This window comes from Halictus rubicundus, chromosome 5 (genome assembly GCF_050948215.1).
Source record: "Halictus rubicundus isolate RS-2024b chromosome 5, iyHalRubi1_principal, whole genome shotgun sequence".
Lineage (NCBI taxonomy): Eukaryota > Metazoa > Arthropoda > Insecta > Hymenoptera > Halictidae > Halictus > Halictus rubicundus.
In genome coordinates, this window is record NC_135153.1 from 11,690,825 (window position 1) to 11,715,716 (window position 24,892).

The 24,892-nt window shown below is 43.2% G+C and overlaps 2 protein-coding genes and 1 long non-coding RNA gene across 3 annotated transcripts in view; all 3 read right to left on the minus strand.

Annotated features, from left to right (window-relative positions):
- Nucleotides 1-313: 313 nt before the first annotated feature.
- Twr (signal peptidase complex catalytic subunit SEC11 homolog C twr) lies at nucleotides 314-1,604 on the minus strand. The gene is made up of 4 exons (XM_076788440.1): nucleotides 1,424-1,604; nucleotides 1,210-1,319; nucleotides 761-910; nucleotides 314-677 (listed from the first exon to the last, which is right to left on the minus strand). Exons 1-4 carry the CDS (start codon nucleotides 1,481-1,483, stop codon nucleotides 443-445), a joined length of 555 nt encoding a protein of 184 aa, XP_076644555.1. The 5' UTR covers nucleotides 1,484-1,604; the 3' UTR covers nucleotides 314-442.
- A 384-nt stretch (nucleotides 1,605-1,988) lies between these two features.
- LOC143354395 (uncharacterized) lies at nucleotides 1,989-22,941 on the minus strand. Its single transcript, XM_076788444.1, has 11 exons — nucleotides 22,336-22,941; nucleotides 21,367-22,278; nucleotides 19,366-19,809; nucleotides 17,675-17,754; nucleotides 15,580-15,814; nucleotides 10,046-10,163; nucleotides 8,604-8,763; nucleotides 8,342-8,498; nucleotides 7,739-8,008; nucleotides 6,426-7,600; nucleotides 1,989-5,748 (listed from the first exon to the last, which is right to left on the minus strand). The coding sequence occupies exons 3-10, from the start codon at nucleotides 19,672-19,674 to the stop codon at nucleotides 6,605-6,607; spliced, it is 2,325 nt and encodes a 774-aa protein (XP_076644559.1). The 5' UTR covers nucleotides 19,675-19,809; nucleotides 21,367-22,278; nucleotides 22,336-22,941; the 3' UTR covers nucleotides 1,989-5,748; nucleotides 6,426-6,604.
- LOC143354397 (uncharacterized) overlaps nucleotides 1,989-24,892 on the minus strand; it is a 532,419-nt gene continuing 509,515 nt past the window's right edge. The window contains exon 2 of the long non-coding RNA XR_013082328.1: nucleotides 1,989-5,591. This is a non-coding gene — a long non-coding RNA (uncharacterized LOC143354397). The remainder of the gene's footprint in view (nucleotides 5,592-24,892) is intronic.

The window sequence follows — 24,892 nt, forward strand, 5'->3', positions numbered from 1 at the left end:
GACAAAAGTATCCGTATAATCTAACATGTCTTCGCATTATACTATTTAAATGAGTTAATGAAGTTTGGCAAAACAACAATCGTAGTATCTATAAATAAGGTGTATTTGTACATTGAACGTTCGCCAGACGGCGGGCACGAGGCTTTCTTTCAACGCAATGTACATATAAATACTGGAGCATTACAGACACACGTTAAATATGTTCTCGTTATCATGGATGCAAAGACACTTGTGCAGAACTGTTTTTTGAAGTACTAACTCATCGCGCACAGAAGATTCCTCGAGTATGGTATGAAATCAATAAGACATAACATCACATTGTACATAGCTCCACGTGTGTATTTGAATAACCAAGTAAATAGCATTTCATTTTACAATGCACTTCTCTTCGATAGATGTTCAATGGCAGTCTATTTCACAGAATTCCCTAGCCGAGGTGCACTTATTCCCTGTGTGCCAAAATATACATCCCCAAGAATGCTAACACCGCACACTTAAATTTGGGATACTCATTCATGTATATTGTAATCATCCCCACATACGGTAGGAAACCCTTTGCTTTACCGACAACATCTTTGTTGGTCAGCCACAGCTGACCAGCTGCGTACAAACCTCTGTCGTCGACAGAGTTATTATCACCTTTTGTCAGAAATGTAATAGTATTGTTTTGGTCACCCCTAAAATTTATGAATTCTCGTTCATTGATTATTCTGACTTATATTCTAGCCTTACCGTTTCTTAGCGATTAGTTGATACTTACTTTTCGTGTAACTTAAGTATTCTGTGGACAATTGGAATATCTCTACCCTCGACTTTAAAGACAATAATTTCTCCTACCCTGACTGGTTCATCATGGTAATTGGTTAAAAATAATAAATCCCCCCTATGAAATGCTGGCTCCATACTACCGCTATAACATAGTCAGGTGGAAAATACGTGAGGACAGTGCATTAGCATTGTTGATTTACAGACATAATATCCTAATGAAACTCAAAAATAATTAGAACCATTCTCCAGAAATATAATTCCAAAAGACAACTTAATTGCGCTAAATAAGAACATAAGATATAAAATAGATATCGATATGATGACATTTGGAAGTCATTCAGAAATAACGCGACTAAAATTTGACACAAGTAAAATTCGCGAGTTAAAATTATTCGCGCGTAAGATGCGTTAGCAAAATGTTAGGTTAAGTGTTGAGAATACCTGAGAACGACCACGATCGGGCTTTCGGTACCTGTTACGACCATCAATCCTTTCCACATCATCAACGCTGAGGAGACGATCATAGCGAAACTCAGCACTTGATACAGACACTGTAAATAATAATACAAGAATCGTTGTTATAATCCATTCAACCGACCATATGTGCCTGCTCACCGAAAAACTTGCGATGCTTGAAGATGCAAAATTTCTTTACCTGACGTTTATTCATCCTCCGGACATCGTCGAACACGGACTGCAACGAGGCCACAACCATTTTTGCCTACAAATTACGCGAACCAACTAAACAAAACAGCCTCAAAACTACGTTTACGTTTCCCCTTGAACGCAACCGGCTACGACCAGTCGCATCACCACGTCACGTAAACAATGAACAAGGAACAGTTGGAACAGGTGGAACTGACGGAACGGACCGAGTTCTAATGGGAATGGCGGGACAAATTCAAATGTATCCGATAAACGTGTTTACATAACGCAAACCATGGTACAATAATCAATTGTAATCATTTTGTTTTATCCGTTTTGTTTCAAGTTATAACAGAAACGGAATGTACGCTCTTGCAATACCATTTGTTTATTAGTTCTTCCAAATTAATAGAATTCGTTCTGACTCCCTTTCGGGTCTCTTGTGCAGCTACCTCGTCGTGGTGAGACCTGGGCAATCGATAAATGGGAATAGGATTAGGAAAACAATTTTCAACTATTTTCCGTATCGAGTTACGCTGGATTTGTGGAGTGTCGAATAATGATAACTTGCAGAATCACTTTAATGTCACTTTATTGACTACAGACATACTTAAACCGAAATACTGTGATCCGACCTATCCACATCCTTCGTAAAAGTCACCGAATATTCTTCACATTCAGAACACGTTTTCTCCGTTATGCTGCCGGGGTTTGTAATTATAAAACAAATTAGAAAGTTCGCAGCACCATATAATTCGCGGCGCATCGACGTCGCGCCGGAAACGCTTAATAATTACAAAGAACAAAGCTCGAGTAATGTCGAGATACTGTAATGAGTCTAGGAGCTTTTTTTCATTTCTCTTTTTCATTCTTCTTCGAATATAGGCAAAGAGATTCTTACTTGAGCATTTTCTCATTCTCTTTCTCTCTTTCTCTCGCACACACACTTGCTCTCTCTCTCTCTCTCTCTCTCTCTCTCTCTCTCTCTCCCTCTGGTACACACATATAGGTACACGTATAGAATTCTCATTCACACCGAAATATCAAGGTGGCTAAAGATTAACGATACATATATTATATATATATATAAATTGCAATTGTTTAGCTTTCTCTGACGAGCTTTCGAGCCGTTATCCATAAAATGCAGCGAACACTATCGCCAATGATCCGAGAAACGTTTGAATAATCTGTTTGCTCGAACATTTCAGACCCTGTTTGGGCTCATAATTTTTTAATTTTGCGGTGTTTTCGCTGCATTTTCTTTCGGTGATTTAGCCGTGAACATCGCGTAGAACGTGCATGGTAAACTCAACAATTATACGATATAACAGATCCTTAACTTAACGGTGCGTTCGAAATTCCTCGACGCCGCGATTGGTTCGTCCAGGACCAGTTCGGTTCACAGGTGACACCACCCGATTGGTTACTCGAGTTAAATACAAGTTGTTCCAAAGAGAAAGACCAACGTTGAATCGCAAACAGGTCCAAGTACAAAGTAGATTGGAACAGCCTTTTATGGCAACGTCAGCTGCATCCAGCTGGATGCAATGTACTCAAGTTAAAGTCACTTGTCAATCATCCCTGCTAGGATGTTTGACCACACCTTTTTATGGCGATCTTAACACTTTGAATACCTTCGGAACCTTTATAAACCACTGTTGCGGTACCAATTTCTCCACAACTGGTACACTTTAGATTCACTTAACACATTATCTACCGGCGACTAGTTAATAATTTTTGAAAGTCTATGGCCCGTGGCTGAGATACACCAAAATGTCGCCCTTAATGAGGTAATATAATAATTTCATTTAAGCACAGCACAATTATTGAAAAGTCTATTAACCCATTACATGCCACGATCCCCATTTGGGATTATGCACGAGGATTGCACTACGTGGCATAAAAAGAACTAAATACACCCCAAGCGTCGCCATCCTCAAATGGAGATATTGTTTTAATTGACCGTAATAATAATTAATTTTACAAATTTAATTTATCTTCTGGCATAAGTCGTCTTATATTTATAAATATTAACCACTTGGAGCAAAAATTCAACAATAAAAATTTGGTAATTAATGGGTTAATATTCTTCCGGTAGACACAGTGTTAACATTCTAATTACTTATGGTCAATCTGCCCTTAAAAGAAGCGTTGAAAAGAGTGGCCAGGCAGTCAAAGTGTTCATTTTTATATGCACATCAACTTCGAACAGGACTGGCCGAGGGCTCTCGACGACAATTAGAGTATAGCACGATAAACTATATGCACGAACTGGTTAACATCTGTGATTAAACACCATTCCGAAGTTCTTCGACGTAATTGCCGCACTTGTGCGTGAATCATCTACACGGCTGACCGTGTACGATACAAAAGGGAACCTAAACGAGACGCAATATTCAAAGGAAACAATAATCAACACGTACAATGGTTAAGAAACACGTGGGTAAGAAATGATCCACAGAGGCAACGCTTTCCCCCTATCGAAAATGAAACGAGCTAAGTCTTCGACAACGAACGCAGCTTCTTCAGCTCGTTCTTATACAGAAATTAAGTCGTGCAATTACCTTTCTCGAGACGCAACGAAACTCTGTTGCATTCGAACCCCCTCGAAAGCACACAGAAGAGAATAGTAGCTGCGCGATTTATTTAAGCGTTATCGTTCACGAGCTGTTAGGATGATCTACGGTTTCGAAAAACACGCGCGCCACGTCGACACTAATCTCCATGAAAAAGGGGGATGTCTCGATATCATACAATCGATTGCAGCAGCCACGGGCTATCTTAAAGTTGCCCGTGCCTGATTACGGATTAACCGGCACACAGTAGGTCAGAATCGCAAAAACCTGGACGAAATCCAGATACTCAGCCTGGAAAAATTTGTTTACATACGTCCACGTGTATAAAAAAAGAAGTTACAAGATTCTCGGGCTGATATGAAAAATATCGAATACTTTTCTGCATAACAATGTAACAGCAAGTAGACTGCGGGACTTTATGCAAAATAAAAATTTTCTACACGAGTTACAAGGTACCGGGACGAAATAAAAATGTCTTTCTTTCAATAATAATTTCAACAAGTTCATAATAATATATTGATATTCTTGAATGTTTGCTATCTTTCTACAGTTTTATATTTGATCTATTCATTTTTGCCATAAATGCATAAAATCCGCAGTCTATGCATAAATCTTTGAGGAAAACAGTACTATCAAAGTTGGCAAAGAAAGATTCATTCGAGAACAAGATACATAGATTCAAGAGGCTATCTGTCCATTTAACAAACGCGGTCAGATATACCGCGATCAAGGTCCGTGCCCAGTGCGTCTCAATCGATTGTACAAGTTCATGAATAATCCTCATTTGAATTTGTTTCTTGACAATTTTTGTGAATGAATTCCGTCCATTTTATAGAAACTGCCCGCTGTGCGCCGAGCGGATGCCTAGCAGCTAGGGTCGCGTACACAAAATCTAGAAAGTCAAGTGGCACTGGTTTAAGAAGAGTAGCCTGAGTCGCGTCAGGTGTGACTAGAATTCGTTTCCCCCGTTCTGCAACTCTAGAAGTTGTTTCCGTGGTTTCACGGCGCGCCGATTCTCAATACAAACTACGAGAGAGCTACGGTTTTTAGAAAAAGCTTAGGAAACGGAACTCCGTGTGAACTCCTCGATGGACAACTGCATGATCGTAAGCGACACTGATCTAGGGCGCAGCAAGCACAGGTGTGTTGTCTCAGTCACGTATAAAAAAATGTCCGGCGAGTCGGGCCGTGCGATCAGAAGGCGCCTAACGAGTAGTCTAGGACCGACGAGTTCAGAACTAATCGCGTTCTGGATGACTGTGAGCTACGGCGTTCCCCGAAGTTCTTTGTCTTCGTCAGACGAAGAGCAAAAGTCTTCTTTACCCGTCGATTCGTCAGCGAATACTAATAAAAAAAATCGGCTAGGACCCGATTTACCCTCCCCCCAGTTTGCGACTAGCTTAGCCCGGATGCTTGGAACAGAACCGATATGAACGTTTCGTTTGACCCGCGAGATAGATCTATGTACAAACGAACCCAGTTTATGGCGCCTAGTGCTAAGACACAATGTTTATCAATTCGTGTTAAGCGTCCCGTGTATGAATGTGTGTGTCTGTCTGCCTGTGTATGTATGTATGTGTGTGTATGTGTGTGTATGTGCAGCTCAACGGCGCCCGCTGCTGATGCCTTCAATCAGGTGTGGTCGACAGAAACATAGTTGGTCTTATTCCTTGATGCGATCAGCAGCTGTCCCCAAGTTTCATGCAACCTTCTTCTTACTTGTCTTCTTGCTGCGGGGTAGGGTGGCGGAGCATGTTATCTGCAAACAAACGAACGTGTCTCAACGATATGACTTCGGATTGGCTATCTTAGCAGGGGACAACAATTCTCAAATAAAAAACCGGTCGCTGCTCCCGCGGACTCTAGGAACTTCCTTAGTCCATCGAAAAAAGCAAAGAAACACTTATTTGGTTCGTCGATTGCACACCACACCCTAGCGATATATAATCGATTCGAACCTGGATTTTCCTCGGTCAGTAACACCTCCTCGCGGTAGCAACGGTTAATCGTTACACAGCGATTCGCGGATTGTTAACAAAAATGCGGCAGAACCTCGTTTATCCGAAACTAGGGTGATCTAGAGTACCATAGAGAACCTAGAGTACCATACAGAACCTGGGGTACCATAGAGAACCTACGGTACTATAGAGCACCTAGGGTGCCACAGAGAACCTAGGGCAACCTAAAGAACAGCGTACCACATAAAAACCATAAAGGCTAGTTATTCCCACAAACTGCTCCCATTATCTCCAACAACAGGAGTTCTAATTCAGACAACAAAGGCTCAATTAATAGCCCAATACAACAGATTAGAAAAAGAAACCGTGCTCTTATAAACGAGGACCTGCCGCACCAGCATGCAAACGGGACACTCGCTAAATGATTAGTGACTAAGATTACGGAATCAGAAAATCACTCTAGAAACCATATCCATACGATCTGAACGTGTTAATCCGTTTCTTCTCCCAGACTCGCCAGTGTTTAAACAATGAGAAGGATGTGGGGGGTAGGACAGGCCACAGAGGGTTCGGTTTAGTATGCCGTCAACAAAAAACCAGTCAATGAGACCCGCCTAAATCTTATCATTACGTTTTCCATAATCTCAAGCCAGAGTCTCAGAAAATGTCTGACTCCAGTTTCTTGCCGGCTCTCGGCGACTGAGACATCTCTCTAATATCTGACTGAGGACTCTCCGCTGTCGTTTCAACCTTCTCTTTGGTCTCAGCTTCGTTAGCGTCCATGTTAGGAGCTAGGACATAGGTATCCGAGCTGTTCGACGTGTCATTATCACTCTTGTCGTCAGTGTTAGTGTCCTGGCTGGAGATAGACAGCTTGGGAGCGAGTTCTATGATAGTTTCTTGCGGTTCGCTGCTGACAGACCTGGACTCTGCTGGGCTGATCTCCGAAGCAGAATCCTCTGACTTCAAGGAGCCCCTGTGCTCCCTGTGAAAGGCGCTGTGGAAGATGTTCTTCGGGATGGTTAACAATTTAGTGAATCCCTCTTTGGTCCTCTGTCTCTTAGACTTCTTGCTCTTCGATTTGTCAGCGGCGTGGGCGATGAATACGTCCTTCGTCTGGCTGGTGTTCGAGAAGGTCTTCACCGTGCCAGTCTTGATCACCAGCGTGGCTTTCAGCGCGTTTTGAGAATCAGCCTCGGCCAGGTCCTCCTCCTCGTTCAGATCCTCCTCGCTCTTCGTCAGAGGTGCTTTCGGCGCCGGTTTCTTCTTGTACTTGCCAGCTCGGCTCAGACTGTCCGAGCTACTTTGCATCGCGTTACCATTCTCCGTTATTGTATCATCGACTTCTTTCAGTTCGTCGGTCTCTTTTGACGTTTCTTTGGTGTTGCTCGAGCCTTCGTTAGTGTCTACGTTTGCCTCTGTTTGGGAGAGTGAATCGGGGATACTACTATTACTACCTTTCTGTTTCTCCTGCGTGTACACAATGTTGTTGACAGCTTTGTGAGCCTCGCTCAACAGCTGCTTCAGCTCGTCGAACTTCGTCTGGCAGAGCTCGTCGGTTAGGCTGCGTTCCGATTCGTTGGCTGGTCCTTCAGGAACACTAGAAATGGCCTGATCAATTGTAGAGGCTTCAGGAATAGTCTCAGGAGGCTTCTCTTCAACTTTGACCATCTGATCATCCACCGGATTGACTACGATTTCTTTGTCTTTCACTTCTTCTATCGGTACCACTGTCCCAGGGACAGTCTTCATCTCTATACTCTGAATGATCTGAACCTCAGCGGTCAAAACAGGGTCCGAGGAGTCTTGAATCGACTCCTTGGACTCTGTGCTTGTCGCTAGAGGTTCTGGGCCTGATTGACTGGTGTTGTCGATCGGGTCGTCGTTACCTGCGACAGAGGATCCACGATCGAGCCTGATATAATCGGCTACATTACTGTTTTGCGACAGCAGGAGCAAGATCTCGAGAGCTTGCTCGGGGGTGACGTGACTCAAAGGTGTCGGAAGTGAGATGTTTATGGAGGGAGGGAGGTCGTTGCTGTCGGAATCCTCGCCGGTGTCCTTCAAATACCAAAAATTAACTGATTACAACCGAACGGAAGTCGTGGGAGCGCCGCGAAGAGACGATCGATGGCGATCGAGGCTGAAAATCGAGTCCACCCATTTGCATCGTGCACGTTCATTCACAATTAAACACATTTGCGCGTAACAATATGCAGAACAAATATGTGCGAGTCGCTGAAACGCGATGCTCTAGCGTCGCTTTTTGAAACTGTTGTGCTTAAATACGACACAGAAAGAATTGATGATAAGGACAGTACTTTTCAGTCTTCCTTACGATGCAAATGAGTTGAGCCTTGATTTATATCGTCGCGTAGGGCTGCCATTCAGTACCTCTTGCGTCTTCTTCGTGGTGGAACGAGGTTTTACGCGTGTCCTTGCTCCGACGCTCGCCGTTCGAACCAGAGAGTCACCCTGGGACGAGCGAGTCGATTGCAGGGCTTCTCCGCTGCTGTATCCGCTGGATATGTCATCCGAGGATCTTATGTTGCTGAAATTTATAGATTAAAGTTAGCATCTCATAGGTATCGCAGTTCTCGCTTTTATTCCCAGAGGGAAACTTGGAGAACAAGGGAGGATTACAAAAGATACGTACGTTAAGCTGGCTGTGGGCTCCCTGGACGTGGGCTCTTTAACGTTTATGCACTTGTACAGGTCCACTTCAGAGAAGTACATCTCTACCCGATTGCTACTCGACTGTGTCCGACGAGGGCTATAGCCTCTTCTTCCGACGTGCTCTCTTCGACGAGGTTCCACTGGAATGAACAACAAATTTTCAATAATCTATGTAATTCGTAATCCGTAATTTTAGTGTCAGTTCGATCATGGAACTGATACAGTGTTGGCCAGAGAGTCTTTTTATACTTGTGGATGTTTAGAGATAAGCTACACACAGTCTACCTACTGACGGATTACTTAATACTGTCTTCAAAATCGAAGTCTGGCAATTAGGGACTCCTTAGAAAATTGTTCAACATCCACAGAAGATTAGGGGACCAACGAGTTACTTTGTGTCACACATTTGACGGGTTCTCAGCAAATTTTTCAGCAACAGCAACTTCATTCGTGGACAATCAAGTTACTTCCGGTAATACTCTTTTGGGATTACAGTTGGAAAGTATAAATCAGTCATTAAGAAGCCTATTAACACTATTTTCTAATACTATAATTTTTAAAAGTCTGTGGTCCGTAGATAAAGATTTTTCAATAGATCCTTCAGTAGCAATATCGATTTTAATCGTGATCCAACACCTAATAATATAAACCAATAATTTCGTTTGGGATTAATATAGAAATGATGATTTTTAAGCTTCCAGTAGATGAAACTACTCCTGTGTAACTAGTTTGTACCTTCGTTAGTCGTACACTCGTTTGCACCATTCAATAATTGCTTGTAGTAGCTCTATTACATTATATTGTTGCATTATTCTCTATTATAGAGCAGCAATACACTGCAGATCTCTATGCATTTATAGCATTCAGACATTGTTGAAATACGAGAGAACATGTACAGCAACAAACACTAAAGGCGTCTCTATTCCGTTCTTACCGTAACGAACGTTTCTATCTAATAAAGAACAACTTGTTTCTCGTGCTGGTTTTTGTAAAATGATCCAAGGAAGCATAGAGATCCCCATACTTATAACACAAGTTCCACATTGTACAAAAAGACTTTCCGACCAGCGCAAAGTAATCTCCACAAAGTGGTCGCTCGACATAGAACGTGGCAGCCCAGGTAGTCGTAACGATCGGTTCGAGTCCGCCAGTGTCAAAGGAACAAGTAGATCGGCGAGTAAAGGGGAAAATGAGCATGAATGGACCTAAATACATCCCACAAGTCCTCCGTCGTCCGAGGATTGCTAACGAGTCGAACTATAGACGGGTTAAACCAAGGTGGCAACGACCAAATTGCGTGTTGTTGTGGCATTCCAAAAATCATTTCGCAGATTATTGGTCAATCGATGGTCGAGCGTCTCCCTTAAAGTTCTATCTAAAAAAAATCACGCGAGAACAAGCGATCTAGAATCGGCGGGCAACCTGCAATGTCCGTCTCGTCGTGCAAGTGCGACGTGTTTCTATTCTCGTCCTCCTTCTCGCCGGTCAGGTCGCTCAGGCTGTAGCTCTTCTTTAAATGCTGCACCAGTCCGCCGCCGCCCTGAAAGACCAATTTTTCGGTTGTTTCAGCGAGGCCGGCAGAATGCCCACGTTGCTTTGTTTATTTTTTTTTTTAATTTTTGTTTTAATACTGTTAAAGCGTCAGTGCAAGAAGAAAGAGAGAGAAAAAATCAAAGAAAACTCGACCGAGAGCAACGAAAGACAGGGTGTACCAAAAAGAGAGCAAAATATAGAAAAAGAAGAATGCGACAAAAAAAAAGAGAAAACAACGGTCTTACCAAAATACCCGGAAAAAATAATGAGGTGTTAATTGTGTTATCTCGCCAGCCGACCAGAGATCTACGGGACCATCGTCTCTCGTTGTTGTATAGTTCTCTTAGCGATCGATCTAGGCCGGGTTTGTCAGTCCTAGAGGTCTATCCGGATGCGTTTCTTTTCTGGCTCTCGCATTCTGGCACGGGTTAACGGGCAAGCGTGCTCTCGCGTGATCCAGCGACAGAAGAAGAAGCGGGCTCTCTCGTTGATTAACTGGCCCGACCCGTTCGACGGGATATTCGACCGGACCACAGTCCAACGAAACGATCCGACGGCGATCGAAAATCGATTTTCGTAATATTGCGAACCGATAATACGGTGAACTCCGTTTTTTAACGTTTGCTTTCGTTTTCGCGTGACCGATGCTTCACACGTTCGCCACCAGCGTCACAGATACGTAACACGTCCACTGTCTTGCTGTTTACTCAAGGACACTCAAATTCATTTTACCCACATATGAGATCTTATGACTTTACGAAGGTGAAACGTTGCATTTATTAAAATATTTTCACAATGAAGCTGAGCAACGAAAAATTGCTAGCGGCCAACGTGTTAAAGTCAGCAGAAAATTACAACTGTCGCCAAAGGCTCTTATGATTCTTTCGGAGAAATCTTGTTTCGGAAGATGCAGTTGAAATTAGCTGCATGGTTTATTATATCGATCGTATTAGATGCACAAATTGGGATCAAATGTGAATAACTTCTTTAATAATAGCGTTTAAAAGCCTAAGAGCTTCAACTTCTTCGAAACTTTGAAAGAGTTACCATTTTCGATTAATGTAATTGGCACCAATATACAGGGTGCTCCAAAACTATTGCACTGTTATGGAAATATTCTATACAGATTTTCAATCGACGTCAAATCGTTTCGTGCCACCGTGCGGCCGCGAGAGCGAGAGGAACCGAGAGTCGAAGACTCTTTGTCTCCCCAGGTGTAGAGGGTGTAGCAACCGCCGTGTTCTGGTTTCTTTTTTCATCAGTAGAATGCGTTTATTCGTGAAAAAAAGAGAAACGATCAAACATACCACATATCGTTGCGTAAAATCTTTGGGATCGGGTATAAAAAAAAGTCTTACTCTCTAATTGTGCGCATCAATCAGATCTCCCCGACGATCGTCGTCGACGTACAAGGAACGAGAACACATTCGAAAAAGAAACCGAGTGAATCGTTCGTGAAACGTGGAGAATAGTGAAACGAAAATGAGTCTTGTCTCTGCGGTCTGCGTTACTTTTACGTCGACGGAAGATTCAACGTCGGACGCAACAGTCTTTGCACACTTTCGCTCGGTTCTATCGTTGAACAAACTTTCGATTATACAGTGATTTCTCTATATATGTCGCCAAGGCCTGGACGATAAAGGTCGCGGAACTATCCCCACTGCCGTGGAGTATACCCGTCCTGTTGACATATATCGAGAATTCACTCGCTACGAATTTGGTTATACTCTCCCCCTTGAATCACCCTGGCGCTAACATAGTTTATTAAACATAGTCTTATCCTAGGCGTCTACTCGCCGCAGCGACTGCACAGTTGCACAGGGTTCGATGCGTCGAGGCTCGTAAAACGTGGTACAAAACTGTCGTAAATCTGTAGAAACAAACTTAACGTGTATTATACTCCTCGCCACTTTGTAACCAGGGCTTGAAACGGTTCCGAAGATAACATCGTTTAAAACTGGTATAGAAAGGCTATCGAAAGACTTCGCTTTCAATATTAGCGTTACGATCGAAATTTGCAAATAAATAATAATCGAGGATTATTTATTTTCTGCATTAGTAGACAGACATCGTAAATGATCTACGAAACGCGTAGAAAAATATATGACCAATTTTAGTATGTATAATGAATTTTCTTTTACATTTTCATATTTCACGTTTTATATCGAGAACAATACAAAATGAAATACAAATTGGAAACGGGAAATCGAAGCTTCCATTTATTAATTTTCAGTCCTGAATATAGATGATATAGAATATAGAATGTACTGAATGAGAAATGTATGCAGCTGTAGTCTCATTTATTTGAACGTTCCATTCAAAATCAATGACGCAAATGTTTATTCTTTTTCTATAAAGATTTAGTAAAAAAATATGTGTTAGAGTGAAAAATATGTAGCTTTATTCATTTCAACGTTCCATTGGAAATGGAAGACATGTACAAACGTTTCTTCTTCTACAACGATTTAGTAAAAAAACGCGCATAAAATACAGCAAGCCAGTACAAAAATTCATCTTGGAATCATTACAGAATGTATTAAGGGCCAGTACACGACAGTTCGTGTCCGATTCCTTGTCGTATTTTAATACGAAACGAGGCACGACCTTTTTGCACTGTCCTAATACGATCGAACAGAGTAAAAAACGTGTCTAAAACATATAACAGTTGCAAATTTCGGATCATCCTAACAGTTACTCGGAACAAACGTTCTCTATGCGCGTTTCCAAGCCCTGTTGGTAACTCGCAAGTGCGTCGACCTAAAACACCCCGTTAACCTTACCAACGATTGCTCAAAAGATCGGGGTGATCCCTTATGGTCGCAAGGGATGCCTTATCACTCATTGGCTTAGCCATCGAAACGAAGTCGGTTGAAAAAATCACGTGGCAACCCGAGGTCGCTAAGGCACCGAATCTCACCCGGATGTATCACCGAGTTTATCACGACTCGCGGCGAGTCACGCGAGAAAAATCTTAAGTGTCGCGGAGAGAGACTCTAGATTCTATCGGTATAGCAAGGCACGTAACAATATCGCAGACATTATGGAAGGATACACACACACACACGCGCGCACACACAGCTCGAAAATCGTTCGCCTAAAAGAGACACCGGCCCAGGTCGCGCGGAACGAGCAACCACTGTTACTATTCTAATACGAATACCCATAAAATCCTTTGGAAAGAAACCTCGGCGGCGAACTGGGCCAGATAATAGACCTACTTAAACGGTGTCGATACAATGGTAACACGTAAGTCAATCCTAACAAGCAAGCTCAAACGAGGATCGGCCGAGTTAGCACCGAGGGAAACGGGTCTGACGATTTTTATTCGATCATTCGAGTGCCACACAAATCAGGGTTGGAAATATTCGAAAGTTGATTATTGTTGAACGGGGCGTTGAATATTTGGCTTTCGATAAGCTTATTACTAGGCTGCGGATTTTATGATTGCCAATGTACGAGCCCAGCTCATTAAAATTATCCCGCCCGTTGTAATCGATGCGAATCATTTTTATTTTCCATAAAAATCCAACAGTCCAGTTATTACGGTAGAAACTTCGATTTAGGACGATACAGCAAGGTAAGGACTGACGAAATTTGAAAATCAGATCGACCCTGAAGACCGATGGTACCTTTAACACGATCAGGCCTAGAAATTCGTCTTCATCGAGTTAAACCAAATTTGACTAGGATTTTTAAAACGCGACAGGGTAAAGGTACACTGTGGTAAGCTTTAGCTTTCTAGTTCTGTTCATTAAATTACTATGATTTTTTTAGGATCTTTCGAGATGATGTCTGGCTTTCAATATGTCCGTCGACAGGAAATTGCTGCACGTGGCACTCGAATGGTTAAAGGGCACGTTTATGTTGGAGTTGTGTAAAAGTGTAGAAGGCAGAGCTATGAAGTACATTCTATCGTATTGGAAGTGTGTACATTGGAGCAGCGAATATAGCAATTCTTATTGGATGATCAACGATAGAAACGTCGAGGACCAAATGTTACTTGGTCGTAACTATCGTTTCCACTTTTATCAGTGATTGATGATCGACGAAGCTGCACAATCTTCGCTTCTCCGTCATGAACACACAGAGCCAAGAAAGACAGCTTCCAGCAGCTCTGATGGTGTTCGCTGCTCCATTATGAGCACACAGAGTCAAGAAAGATCAGCTCTGGGGGGCTTCTACCGCGGCTCCAACGCAAAGTACCCTGGCAGACCAGGTGTCTCAGGACTATGAAGGTCCTCGAAGGGACCCTAGTCCGTGTAGATCGCGCGATGCTCGGACTCGTCGTCGCTGAATTTCGCATAATTAGTCGGCTTCTTTCGGCTAGAGGATCTCAGCCTTCTCGCGGATCCTCTGGACTGCTTTTTCGTGGCTCGTCCCCGTTGCCTCTTCGCCGGCACCTTGAAGCAGTCCTCGTCCTCGCTGACGGATCTCTCCTGCGCCTTCTCGACCAGGCTGGTCGCCTCCTCCGCGGAATCGAAGTCCTCGTAGCTTAGGCTAAGGCGACCCCTGCCCGGCGACGACTCCGTCGCGACGCTCCCGTCCGTTTCCGTCTTCATCTTGGGAGTCGATGTTGGAGGGTACTTGGCTAAGCTAGAAATCGCCGAGTCTGATTGGCTGCCAGGGAGTACATATAGCACGCTCGGGTCTGCCTTTGCGATCAGCTGACCCGGTATGGTGTTTTTTTTTTTTTTATATTGATGTTGTTGTTGGTGGTTGGTTGGTTGGTTGGTCGGATGTTCGTAACAAGATTTTTGATGGCGCACGATTTTTTTTTTTTGGTAGATCGGATAGTCCGCGCGGAACATGGGCACACAATTATGTAAACGCACAAACGGACACGGAGTTTGTTTGTAAGCGACGACACGTGTTGGTTTTTTTTTTTAATTTTGTTAAAGGGAGGTCGGTTGATGATTTTTTGGTCAGTTTGTTTTTTTTTTTTTTTTTTTTGTTGGACGATGTCGTGTGATGATGACAACGGTGATCGGCGTTGATGGTGGTTTTTGTTTGATTAGAGGCGGTGCGGCGTGCAGGATAGGCGTGCGGGACAACGAAAACATAAAACCGAGAAAAAAACGTCGAAGATTAGCCGCCAGGCTCTCCGAAGCGTTGCTGCTGAAGCGGGTTAGGGCGACGAAACGAGCGTAAAATGGGCGACGGTCGTCTTGAACGAAGGAATCGCAACAGAACCTCGTTCATCCACAAACTTTTCTTGTATGGACTTTGAGTTTGTATTATCCGAACAGTGTATAGTTCGACAACAGGTTAAACGAGGTTATCCACCGGAATTTTGGAAAGGATTCGAAGAGTTTAGCTCGGACAGAGTCTACTTACAAAATGGTCGCGTCGTCCACGCGACAAGACGACCGTCCCCAACGTTACAGCGTGGCTTGAATCGTTCCAGGCCTGGGTGGGTGACTTACCTTGATGGCGGTCTGCATGAGCACAGTGGTGGCATAGTTGACGCCCTTCGATCCCAGGTTCAGGACCGCGCTGTAACCCTGCTCCGTAACGCGCTGCAGGGTCTCGTCGATCTCAGCTTCGCGGCGGATCAAAGCCGGATGAACGAAGCGGCGATAGAGGATGCTCGAGCCCTTGGTGGCTGGGCTCAGCAGCCAGATCACCAGGATAGTCTTAATTTCATAGTAAAAGGGGAACCTAGATCGGGCACAGCGAAAATGCAATCTGTATTGGATCTCCCTTCCATCCACCTCTATTAATATATCCATCAGGAAACGATTGGGGAAACGGTAATCTATTCCAAAAGTGGCAAGCTTCTATGCAAACTACAATACTTATAGATCCCTCCCTTGTTTCGCGAATTCTTATTCCTAGTCCTAGCTTCATAGTAAAGGGGGAACTTGGGACACAGTGAAGATGTACTCTCTATTGGCCCCCTTCTGTTACAGATTCTATTACTATAGTCAGTGAGGGAACAATTGAGGCAATGATAGTCTAATCCAAAAGTGGCGAGCTTCTATGCAAACTACAATATTTATAGATCCCTCCCTTGTTTCGCGAATTCTTATTCCTAGTCCTAGCTTCATAGTAAAGGGGGAACTTGGGACACAGTGAAGATGTACTCTCTATTGGCCCCCTTCTGTTACAGATTCTATTACTATAGTCAGTGAGGGAACAATTGAGGCAACGATAGTCTAATCCAAAAGTGGCGAGCTTCTATGCAAACTACAATATTTATAGATCCCTCCCTTGTTTCGGGAATTCCTATTACTAAAGCTAGTCCCAGCTTCATAGTAAAAGGGGAACTCGGGACACAGTGAAGATGTACTCTCTATTGGTCCCCTTCTGTTACATATTCCTATATTACTATATTCAGTGAGGGAACAATTGGGGAAATTGTATTCTAATCCAAAAGTGGCAAGCTTCTATGCAAGTTGTGTAGTTACTTCTGTCGGTTTTGGACTGCTAAATCCTGATTCGAGAGCACTCGATGGTGACGCATCCGCGAATCATCGAGCGGAGAAAGAGGAGTGCGATGATCGAGCAAGGGAAAAATCGACGGGGCAGGGGCGGGGGTGTGGAAAACGAGAGGGTATTCCTGGCCAGAAATACACGGGGCCCTCTCCGTTTCGGTTGTAATCCGAGTATGAAGGGAGAGATCTGGCACAGCGCGGCGGGGAGGCGAACGGTATGGCAGAAACAGAGACGGAAGGCGAGCAAGACAGGCTCGGTGGAGCCCTCAGAAGTGCATGTAAGCCAATATCCATCTCGGCCGAAATTAGACTTTCGGAATTCCCGGTGGCGAGCCGCGTGCGCGCCGGTTCACGTCGGTTTATTGGCCCCGGGACTCGCCCGAAACCGAAAATTTCCTTCGCTTCCGCCGCAAAAACGGGGCCGTGACCGAGCTGACACGCGTGTTTAGACCGTTCCACAGAGCCCGCCGGACCTCCTGCTTTGTTTTCCCATTCCGCGAGAACGTCTCGATAAATGGTTCAAAACCGACAAGAATTTCATGGAACGTTCAACAAATTTTTGAAATGTATACCAATCGCTTCTGAAACGATTATTCGCAAGAAAATTATGGAACTTCTACTGCATTCGGCCCAGTCATTCAAAAGCAGATTAACCCCTTGCACTATAATTTATTTGTCCACTGACATCGACAACAGTCAAGCAGAATTTTATTTCGTTTTCAGGAAAATTAACAATACACATATTTATCAGAGTCCGTTCAGAATCACGTGGATATTACAGTGCAAGGCGTTAATAGGCTTCCGGCCGGTAAAGCGTTAATAGAATATTGTAACTACGAAGCTTATTGTTGAAACGAGTGCCGGCCGCGAACGTGTTAATTTTTTAGCGATCGCGACTCAACACGAAAAATCAATCGCGGCTAATTCGCGTCCGACTGTGAAATCGCTGGTAATTTCCTTTTCAATCGAATCGCACGACTGCGTTTCCGGCTGGCGATCAATATAAATCCGTTGATACAAAGGGACACGTTACAGTTTCGTTTCGGACACGAGCAATAAAGCGTGCGGACTATAAATGTCTCACCAGAAGCTAAAGAAGACGTCGGTGAAGGTTTCCGCGCACGTGAACAGCGCGAACACGATCCAGTACATCATCCATTTGACCTGGAAACGAAAGAACGCGCGGCTTAACATAGCGACTGCACACCGACCGCTACCAATAAGGACATATTCATGGTCGAAAAGGAGATCAGGACGGTCGGACACGGGCGAATAGACCTCTCGGCGCCACAATTACGATGTCTATTCCCGGCAACGACGAATTCTCGGATTCCCGAGAAACACAAATATTATTCGCGGAGAGCCGGGAGAAAGACGCGACTACTCGAGTCGATGAACATCGGATGCAAGTTGAATTATTGGTGCATTCAGCATTGGGAAACTCTCGAAGTGATACTTGGGAGTTTACTGGCGAGGACACTATCTTCGATTTTAACTTCGAGCTTTTGTAAGACGCTATACAGGTCCCTGATCGAGCATGCTAAATATTGGTAATAGTTATTTGATAGTTTTAGAGATGTAATGAATTAAAGTTATAATTTTCTGTGCATTTATTAGGAGCCACTAGGAACTTGTACGTTATCATTACACTGATTAAAATCGAAGACGGAGTCTTTCCCTTGCAGGCTCCCAAGATTTTTCAATGAAACTCGAATCAAGAGAATTCGCCTAATTCGCTCGAGACATTTTGAACAGATTCAGTATTCTTCACTATTTCTTTCTCTGGAAGAATTGTGTCGCCGAGATGCCGTCGACCGGCTCACTATAGCTCGTTCGTTCCGAGAACGTCAGTCTGACTGATTACAATCAAGAATTTGGGGCTTGCGTAGCTCGGTATCGTGCTGTTATCACTAGACTGCGGAAGTGTGTGCACTCGTGCATAAATCGACACACAAAAAGACCTCCAATTCTCTCTAAGGAATTAGGAGTTAAAATCCTGAATCAAATATCCACAATCTAGAGCTAGCTTTTGGAAAAATCATCCGCAGGAACTACCGCGTGGCAATTTTTCCAAAAGTATTTAGCCGGGGCTGGAAAATTAGTGTAGAATTGGTAAAATCAGAAAAAGATCCACAATTTAATGACAGGTGCTTCGTGACTATACTGCGAATCTTTATGCATTCGTGACGAAACCGAGCATGAAACCGACGAAATTATCAGCATGTGTACGCTAACATAAACCTACAAAACGCATATTTTAAATTTTCATTACAGGCTCAAATAAAAAAGTTGTAAAAAGTGTCATTTTTATTTTCTCATGTAATTCTTACCATTTGGAAAACCAATTCTTCTAATTGCTAAACAAAAGTCAGGTCGTTTGATCCAATTTAAAAAAAAGTTATACTGTTTTAAAAGGCGTTTGAATACGATATGATTAGCTAGAAGATACTACTCTTTCTTGGCCTCTAACGTGGTATACCCCGCGGCAGTGGGGATAGTTTTGAGACTTTTATCTGCTAGATATTCGGGACATATATCGAGTAAAGACTGTATAATACTTTCGACCTGCTAAAATTATTAAAAGGAGAAAAAAAAAAATTGCAAGTGCTATTTGATGCAATAGATGCAGACAATTTATATTTTGCATAAAGATCCGCAGTCGACAAATGAGACTGGAAAAACGGAATTATTCCTAACAGAAACAGCTGAGACCAGATTCACAGCTGGCAAAGGGTGCTCAACTGAGCGAACTCGCTGCAGGTATGCCATACTCACGTATTCCTTGACATTCTTCGTTCTGACCGCCTTGTAGGACGCGTAGGCCGGGTACAGATTGCCGAAAACTAATCTGAAAATCGGATAGAGTAGAACGTAAGTGATCGTTCTCGGTAGAACGAAGACCATCAGCGCGGCCAGGACTCCCAGTCCACCGAGGGACACTCTCTTCGGCATTTTGTCCGCGCAGAACTGTACGCAAGCGAAAAAACAGTGGGTGAACAATCGGGGAGCGGTTTTACTGAGCATCCGGGCGAGCGGGTCTTCCACGAGAGCACCCGACGGACGTGCGAGCTCTTCGGCTTCCATTCCTTTTTCGCGATTTCCGGAAAAATCCCTTCTCTCTCTCCGTCTTATTAATCCGCTGGCCGCCTGGTCGCAACCGCTCGCGCTCTAACGTTGCTCTTTCCGACAAGCGTCGTCGGTTCGACACGACGCATCCAACTGCAACATCGAAGCGCAACGTGCTTGAGACAAACAACAAAAATAAAGAACAGATCGAACAACGGGGAAACCAGAACGAGATTCTCGAGCGAATCCGCCTGATACGAGAGAACGCGGATTTTTAAACGTTTCACGCGAATTTTTATCGTTCAGTCTCGCAGGGTACACAAAGAGAGATAGAGCGACGGTTGGAACTCGAAGATGAAATAGAGTAGACCTGATAGTTCATGGAAGATTACGGAAGATAATTAGACTGCGGATTCTATGCATTTATGAACGAGTAAGGGCGTTTTAAAGCAGAGTTGTGCTAATTCAATTACGTTGTAATTCAATTACACAATTGAATTACATTGTATTTCAATTATATAGTGATTCAACTATGTCGTAACCGAATTACATAATTCGAACCTCTCAATTAATTCAATTACTAATTACTCTAAACAGATGTGTAATTGAAATACAGTATAATTAAAATACAGCTCTCCAAATTATAGCCCAGAACTTTGAGGTAGTGCAATATATTTTTATGTTTCGTTCATAATACCTAACGCTATTTTATGGAAATTAATTACAAAGTATTTTATAATCGTACTCCAATTGCAATTACGAGTTACATTGTAATTCTATTGTATGGATATCTGAATTATAAATTACAATGTAACTGAATTACAATGTAATTCAATTACTTTGTTATTATAATTCCTGGAGTAGTTCAATTGTAATTCTGCACAACTCTGATTTAAAGGAGCAGACAGATTAAAAAAATTTAAGAGCTTCGATGTATGTATTGATTTCAACGTATTAAAACCATTAAAGTGAGAAAGAAATTTTTCTTTAACTCTTACACGTCGTAAACAATGCAATTTTTATTTTGCATGTACATCCACAGTCTACTCTTAATACAGTTTTGTTTGAACACAGAGATATTAAAAAGATGCATAGAGCGAGCATATACGACGAGTCCAGTTTACCTCGACAGGTGCAAATGTTTCGAAAGGTATAAATGATACGAAGAAATGTTTCAGACAAAAATTCTACGATGTCAAGATAGACGTATCGGAATCCCATTTATTCGACCTTGGAATGACCTTGGAACGTCCTGCGATCGCATATGTGCGCTCTATCTATATTTTCAACTGCACAGCGCACTTCTATATTTTTTCTGGCGAAACCAAGATCAGTAATACGGTAGCTCGGACGTACGAGCGACAATAAATAAATTTATGAATTTTCTTGAAAGTTTCCTTCGGAGTTAGCGAGAAAGTTTATGATTAAGTCGTTTCCGACACTGATAAGATCAATCTAGGCTTACAGAGCAGTGTATCGATCGTCGGCAAATGGATCGAATCGTCACGATCGATCGCTCCTCGGGGACCGCATCGAGCGATCTTTAATCGATCGTACGATCGGGGAGTCCTCTCTCGAACACTTTCATTTTATTTCGAGGCTCTCTGTCGAATCATCTTGCTCTCCGAGACGATTCGCGAGTGAACGGTCTGCGAAACGGATTCGAGGTTCGGAGCAGAAAGAAGGAGAGTTTCTGCGTCTCACACGGACCGGCTCCAGGACGTCGCGACGCACTTGTTGCATCCTCGAGTGTTCACATCCTTGCCCCGAGACGACTGCCGATCTAACCGAGAAGATCTAGCCGAGAAGATCTGCCACTAGGATCGTCGAGCGACGACCAACGCGAAGCGAAGCGGACCCGGCCCGTTCCGCTCGCGGATCCCTCCAGTTAAAGACTAAATGCGCAGCGTACCGCCTGCACCGTACACCGCTGCACGCTGCACACGCTGCAACCGACGGTCCACCGTCTCTATTTTAGCGCCTTAAGCCGCCACCGTGCCGCCTGACACAGAGATACACGCAACCACGCGCTGGAAACATCGTTTATCCTGGTCGATGAACCAGATGGGCTTGGCCGCAGGCTAAAGCCTCGTACGCACTTCGATCGGATCCTCCCGACCACTCGAACCACGATTTTAATCGAAAAGACAAACGAATCGGAGACCTTGCAAAAATCGGACAGATCCATTCGTTAGACAAATTCGACCTGTTCTAGTTCCACTTCGTCTTTTAGATATTCCCGATTGTTTAATGCAAGAACCGCACAATTTTCTAAATCTGGACTTACCCGGACTTGCACCAAAGCTTTCAATTGCAATGGGAAATTTTTAATCGGTTCCTGCGATTTTAACCTTTACGAGAGCCAGGTGCCGCAATGCACTGCTTGCACTGCGATTTACTTTATAATCTACGATCTTTTGGCAAAAAGATTTTCTAAGCTCATTGCGAGTCACGGAAATGCGAGAAATCTTGTCTTTTAACCATTTTTTTTAAAGTGAAAACAGCGTGATGATACTGTTACATTCTTCTAATGTCACAGTTTTGTATTTCATCTGTTCATTTTTGTTATAAACGAATAAAATCCGCGGTCTAGTTACAATGATTACAACCTCTTTTATTTTCCTAGAAGAGAAAGAATATTTATAATTTCGGTGGAATGGAAATTAATAATATACTTACAGATTCTGTTGGAAATCGCAAGGGGTTAGATGCAAATATTTCAAACGTGAACGCAGCGTAAAGGTTAAAGAATACGTTCCCCAGTCCAAAACACTGTCAAGTGGAATCCATCCTTCGTTAGAAGTCAGACCGATTTCGGAACGAGAGAACACAATTGTCAGACCGAGACTACCCACTGGACGGAACAGATTTAGGCTATTTAAGTCACCAGGAGGTCCCGAACTTATGTTCTTCTCAATTCCACCACGGAGAGCCGAGACTAATCAGCGAGCAGCTCGTCCAGCGAACTGAGATCTAGCGGCGGGAATCGCGCGAAACTATGGCCGATTGCGCTTCGTTGGTAATTCGATGATTATCACCAATGTCGGTGACGGATTGCGTAACAGGGCGTCCTTTGTTCGACGAACGTGGATGTTATTCGCGCGCTAACGAGCATCGCGGTCACGACTTTTTACGTTTCCAGGGGAATCCTGTTTCTTTTGGCGTCGTTGAATATGTATCGCGATCGGATCTGTTGTCTATCGTTACCGTTGATCGGACGATTAATTTTTGCTGGGATCGGATTTGTTAAACTCGTTTCCCTCCCGAAACTCTGCACTGTTTTGCATTATTCTGCACTGTTTTGTACCGTTTCTGGTGAACGATGAAACACTGCTCGGTTAGGAAGCCGAATATGAACTGACGGGTCGACGGTTCTCGGACGACCTGAGACCGTGTTTGTAAATATTAGACCTCCGTTGACTCACTCCGATTGTCATATCTAGATCGTTCATAATATCGAGCTGGCCAAAAAGTTTTCTCCTTCTTTTGTTCCGACGATGATAAGTAGACGGAGAATTTTATGCATTTATGACGAAAATGAAAAAATTTAAATGAAATGAATTGGTGAAATAGAAAACTTTAAAGACAGTTGCAGAATTTCTGAATATTGTTACATTATGTTCGACTTATTAAAATGATTGAAACGAAGTCATTTATTGAATTTCTGCTTCTGACAATTACTTGGGAAATTTTGGTTTTGCACGAAGATCGGCAGTCAAATGATATTATAAAGTAATATTATAATTTAAATCCATATAATATTGGCTGTATTGGATGCATAATATTGGCTTCAATATTTCGTACATGTTGCAGGGAATCCATATGTGGAACGTCGATTATCTAACACACAATTGACTGATCTATCGATTATCCAACACATAATTCAGTTGGCCGTGAGCAAGTTGCGCATTGTTTCTAGAAGAATGCCTACATCTGCATATTGGGTATGCGGAACACATTGTCTACCATTTAGACCCTGCCATGTCATTTTCCCAGAAGAACAAACACAGAAAACTCAGACGACCCAATAAATGAACTAATGCAGACGAGTCGGTGAATGTAGTAACGAAAACGGCGCCAGTAAAAATAAGATAGAGGGTTCCGAAGGGGGGTTAATTTATAACAATTTTTAACGGGTTTCAAACAGAATTTCCAACGACACAATATTTAGAAAACTCAACAAACGACTTCTCCAAAATCTCGTTACTCTCAAGTGCACTCTTATGCATCTAGAAAATTTCAGAGAGGTTTAAGAGCCAGGAGACATTAGAAGAATTGAGCTTCCCAGAAGGGCTAATTTATAAGAATTTTTAACGGGTTTCAGACAGAATTTCCAACCACTCAATATTTAGCAAACTCAACAAATGACTTCACCAAAATTTCGTTACTCTCAAGTGCACTCTTATGCATCTAGAAAATTTCAGAGAGGTTTAAGAGCCAGGAGACATTAGAAGAATTGAGCTTCCCAGAAGGGCTAATTTATAAGAATTTTTAACGGGTTTCAGGCAGAATTTCCAACCACTCAATATTTAGCAAACTCAACAAATGACTTCACCAAAATTTCGTTAGTCTCAAGTGCACTATTATACATTTAGAAAATTTCAGAAAGGTTTAAGGGCCAGTAGAAATTCGAAGAGGGTAGATGGCTTCCCAGGGCTAATGAGATTTTCGGCTGCGAAAAATCGTGGTTCCCGTTTGCGACAGCGATGTCAGCGTGACGTTCGCCACGCCAAAGCCACGAACGCGATCCACGAGAGATTGTTCGCCTGGTCTGCGGCTTTCATGTTTATTAATGCAGCCGCGTAACAGTACGCGCTCGCGCGCTTACGCGGAAACGCGGAGAGGCGGCCTCGGTCGACGTCGACGCGTTTATTCGTACGAGGTCAAGATCATTGTCGTTCGTACGTTCGTTCGAGCGGATTCTGTCACGTTCAGCCGCGAATCCTCCTTAGCAGTCAGCACTTTCTCAGTATCCAACCGTTTTCGCAAACCGGTAAACTATTAACGTTGAAAAGCAAACTTCCGAGGCAAAAATTTTCGAACGTCGTTGGAAGAAAACGTTCGATTGAGGAACATCGAGAAATCGGGGAGTTGTCAATGAACTCCAAAGAGGTCCCGGAGAGAGCAAGCTTCAAGGAGAATAGTTATTGTTTTATATTGTCGCGGGAAAATTTACTTCGCCATTGTATTCCGGCAGCAGGTTCCGACGCCGGACATCGCTGCATTGTGTGGCCCG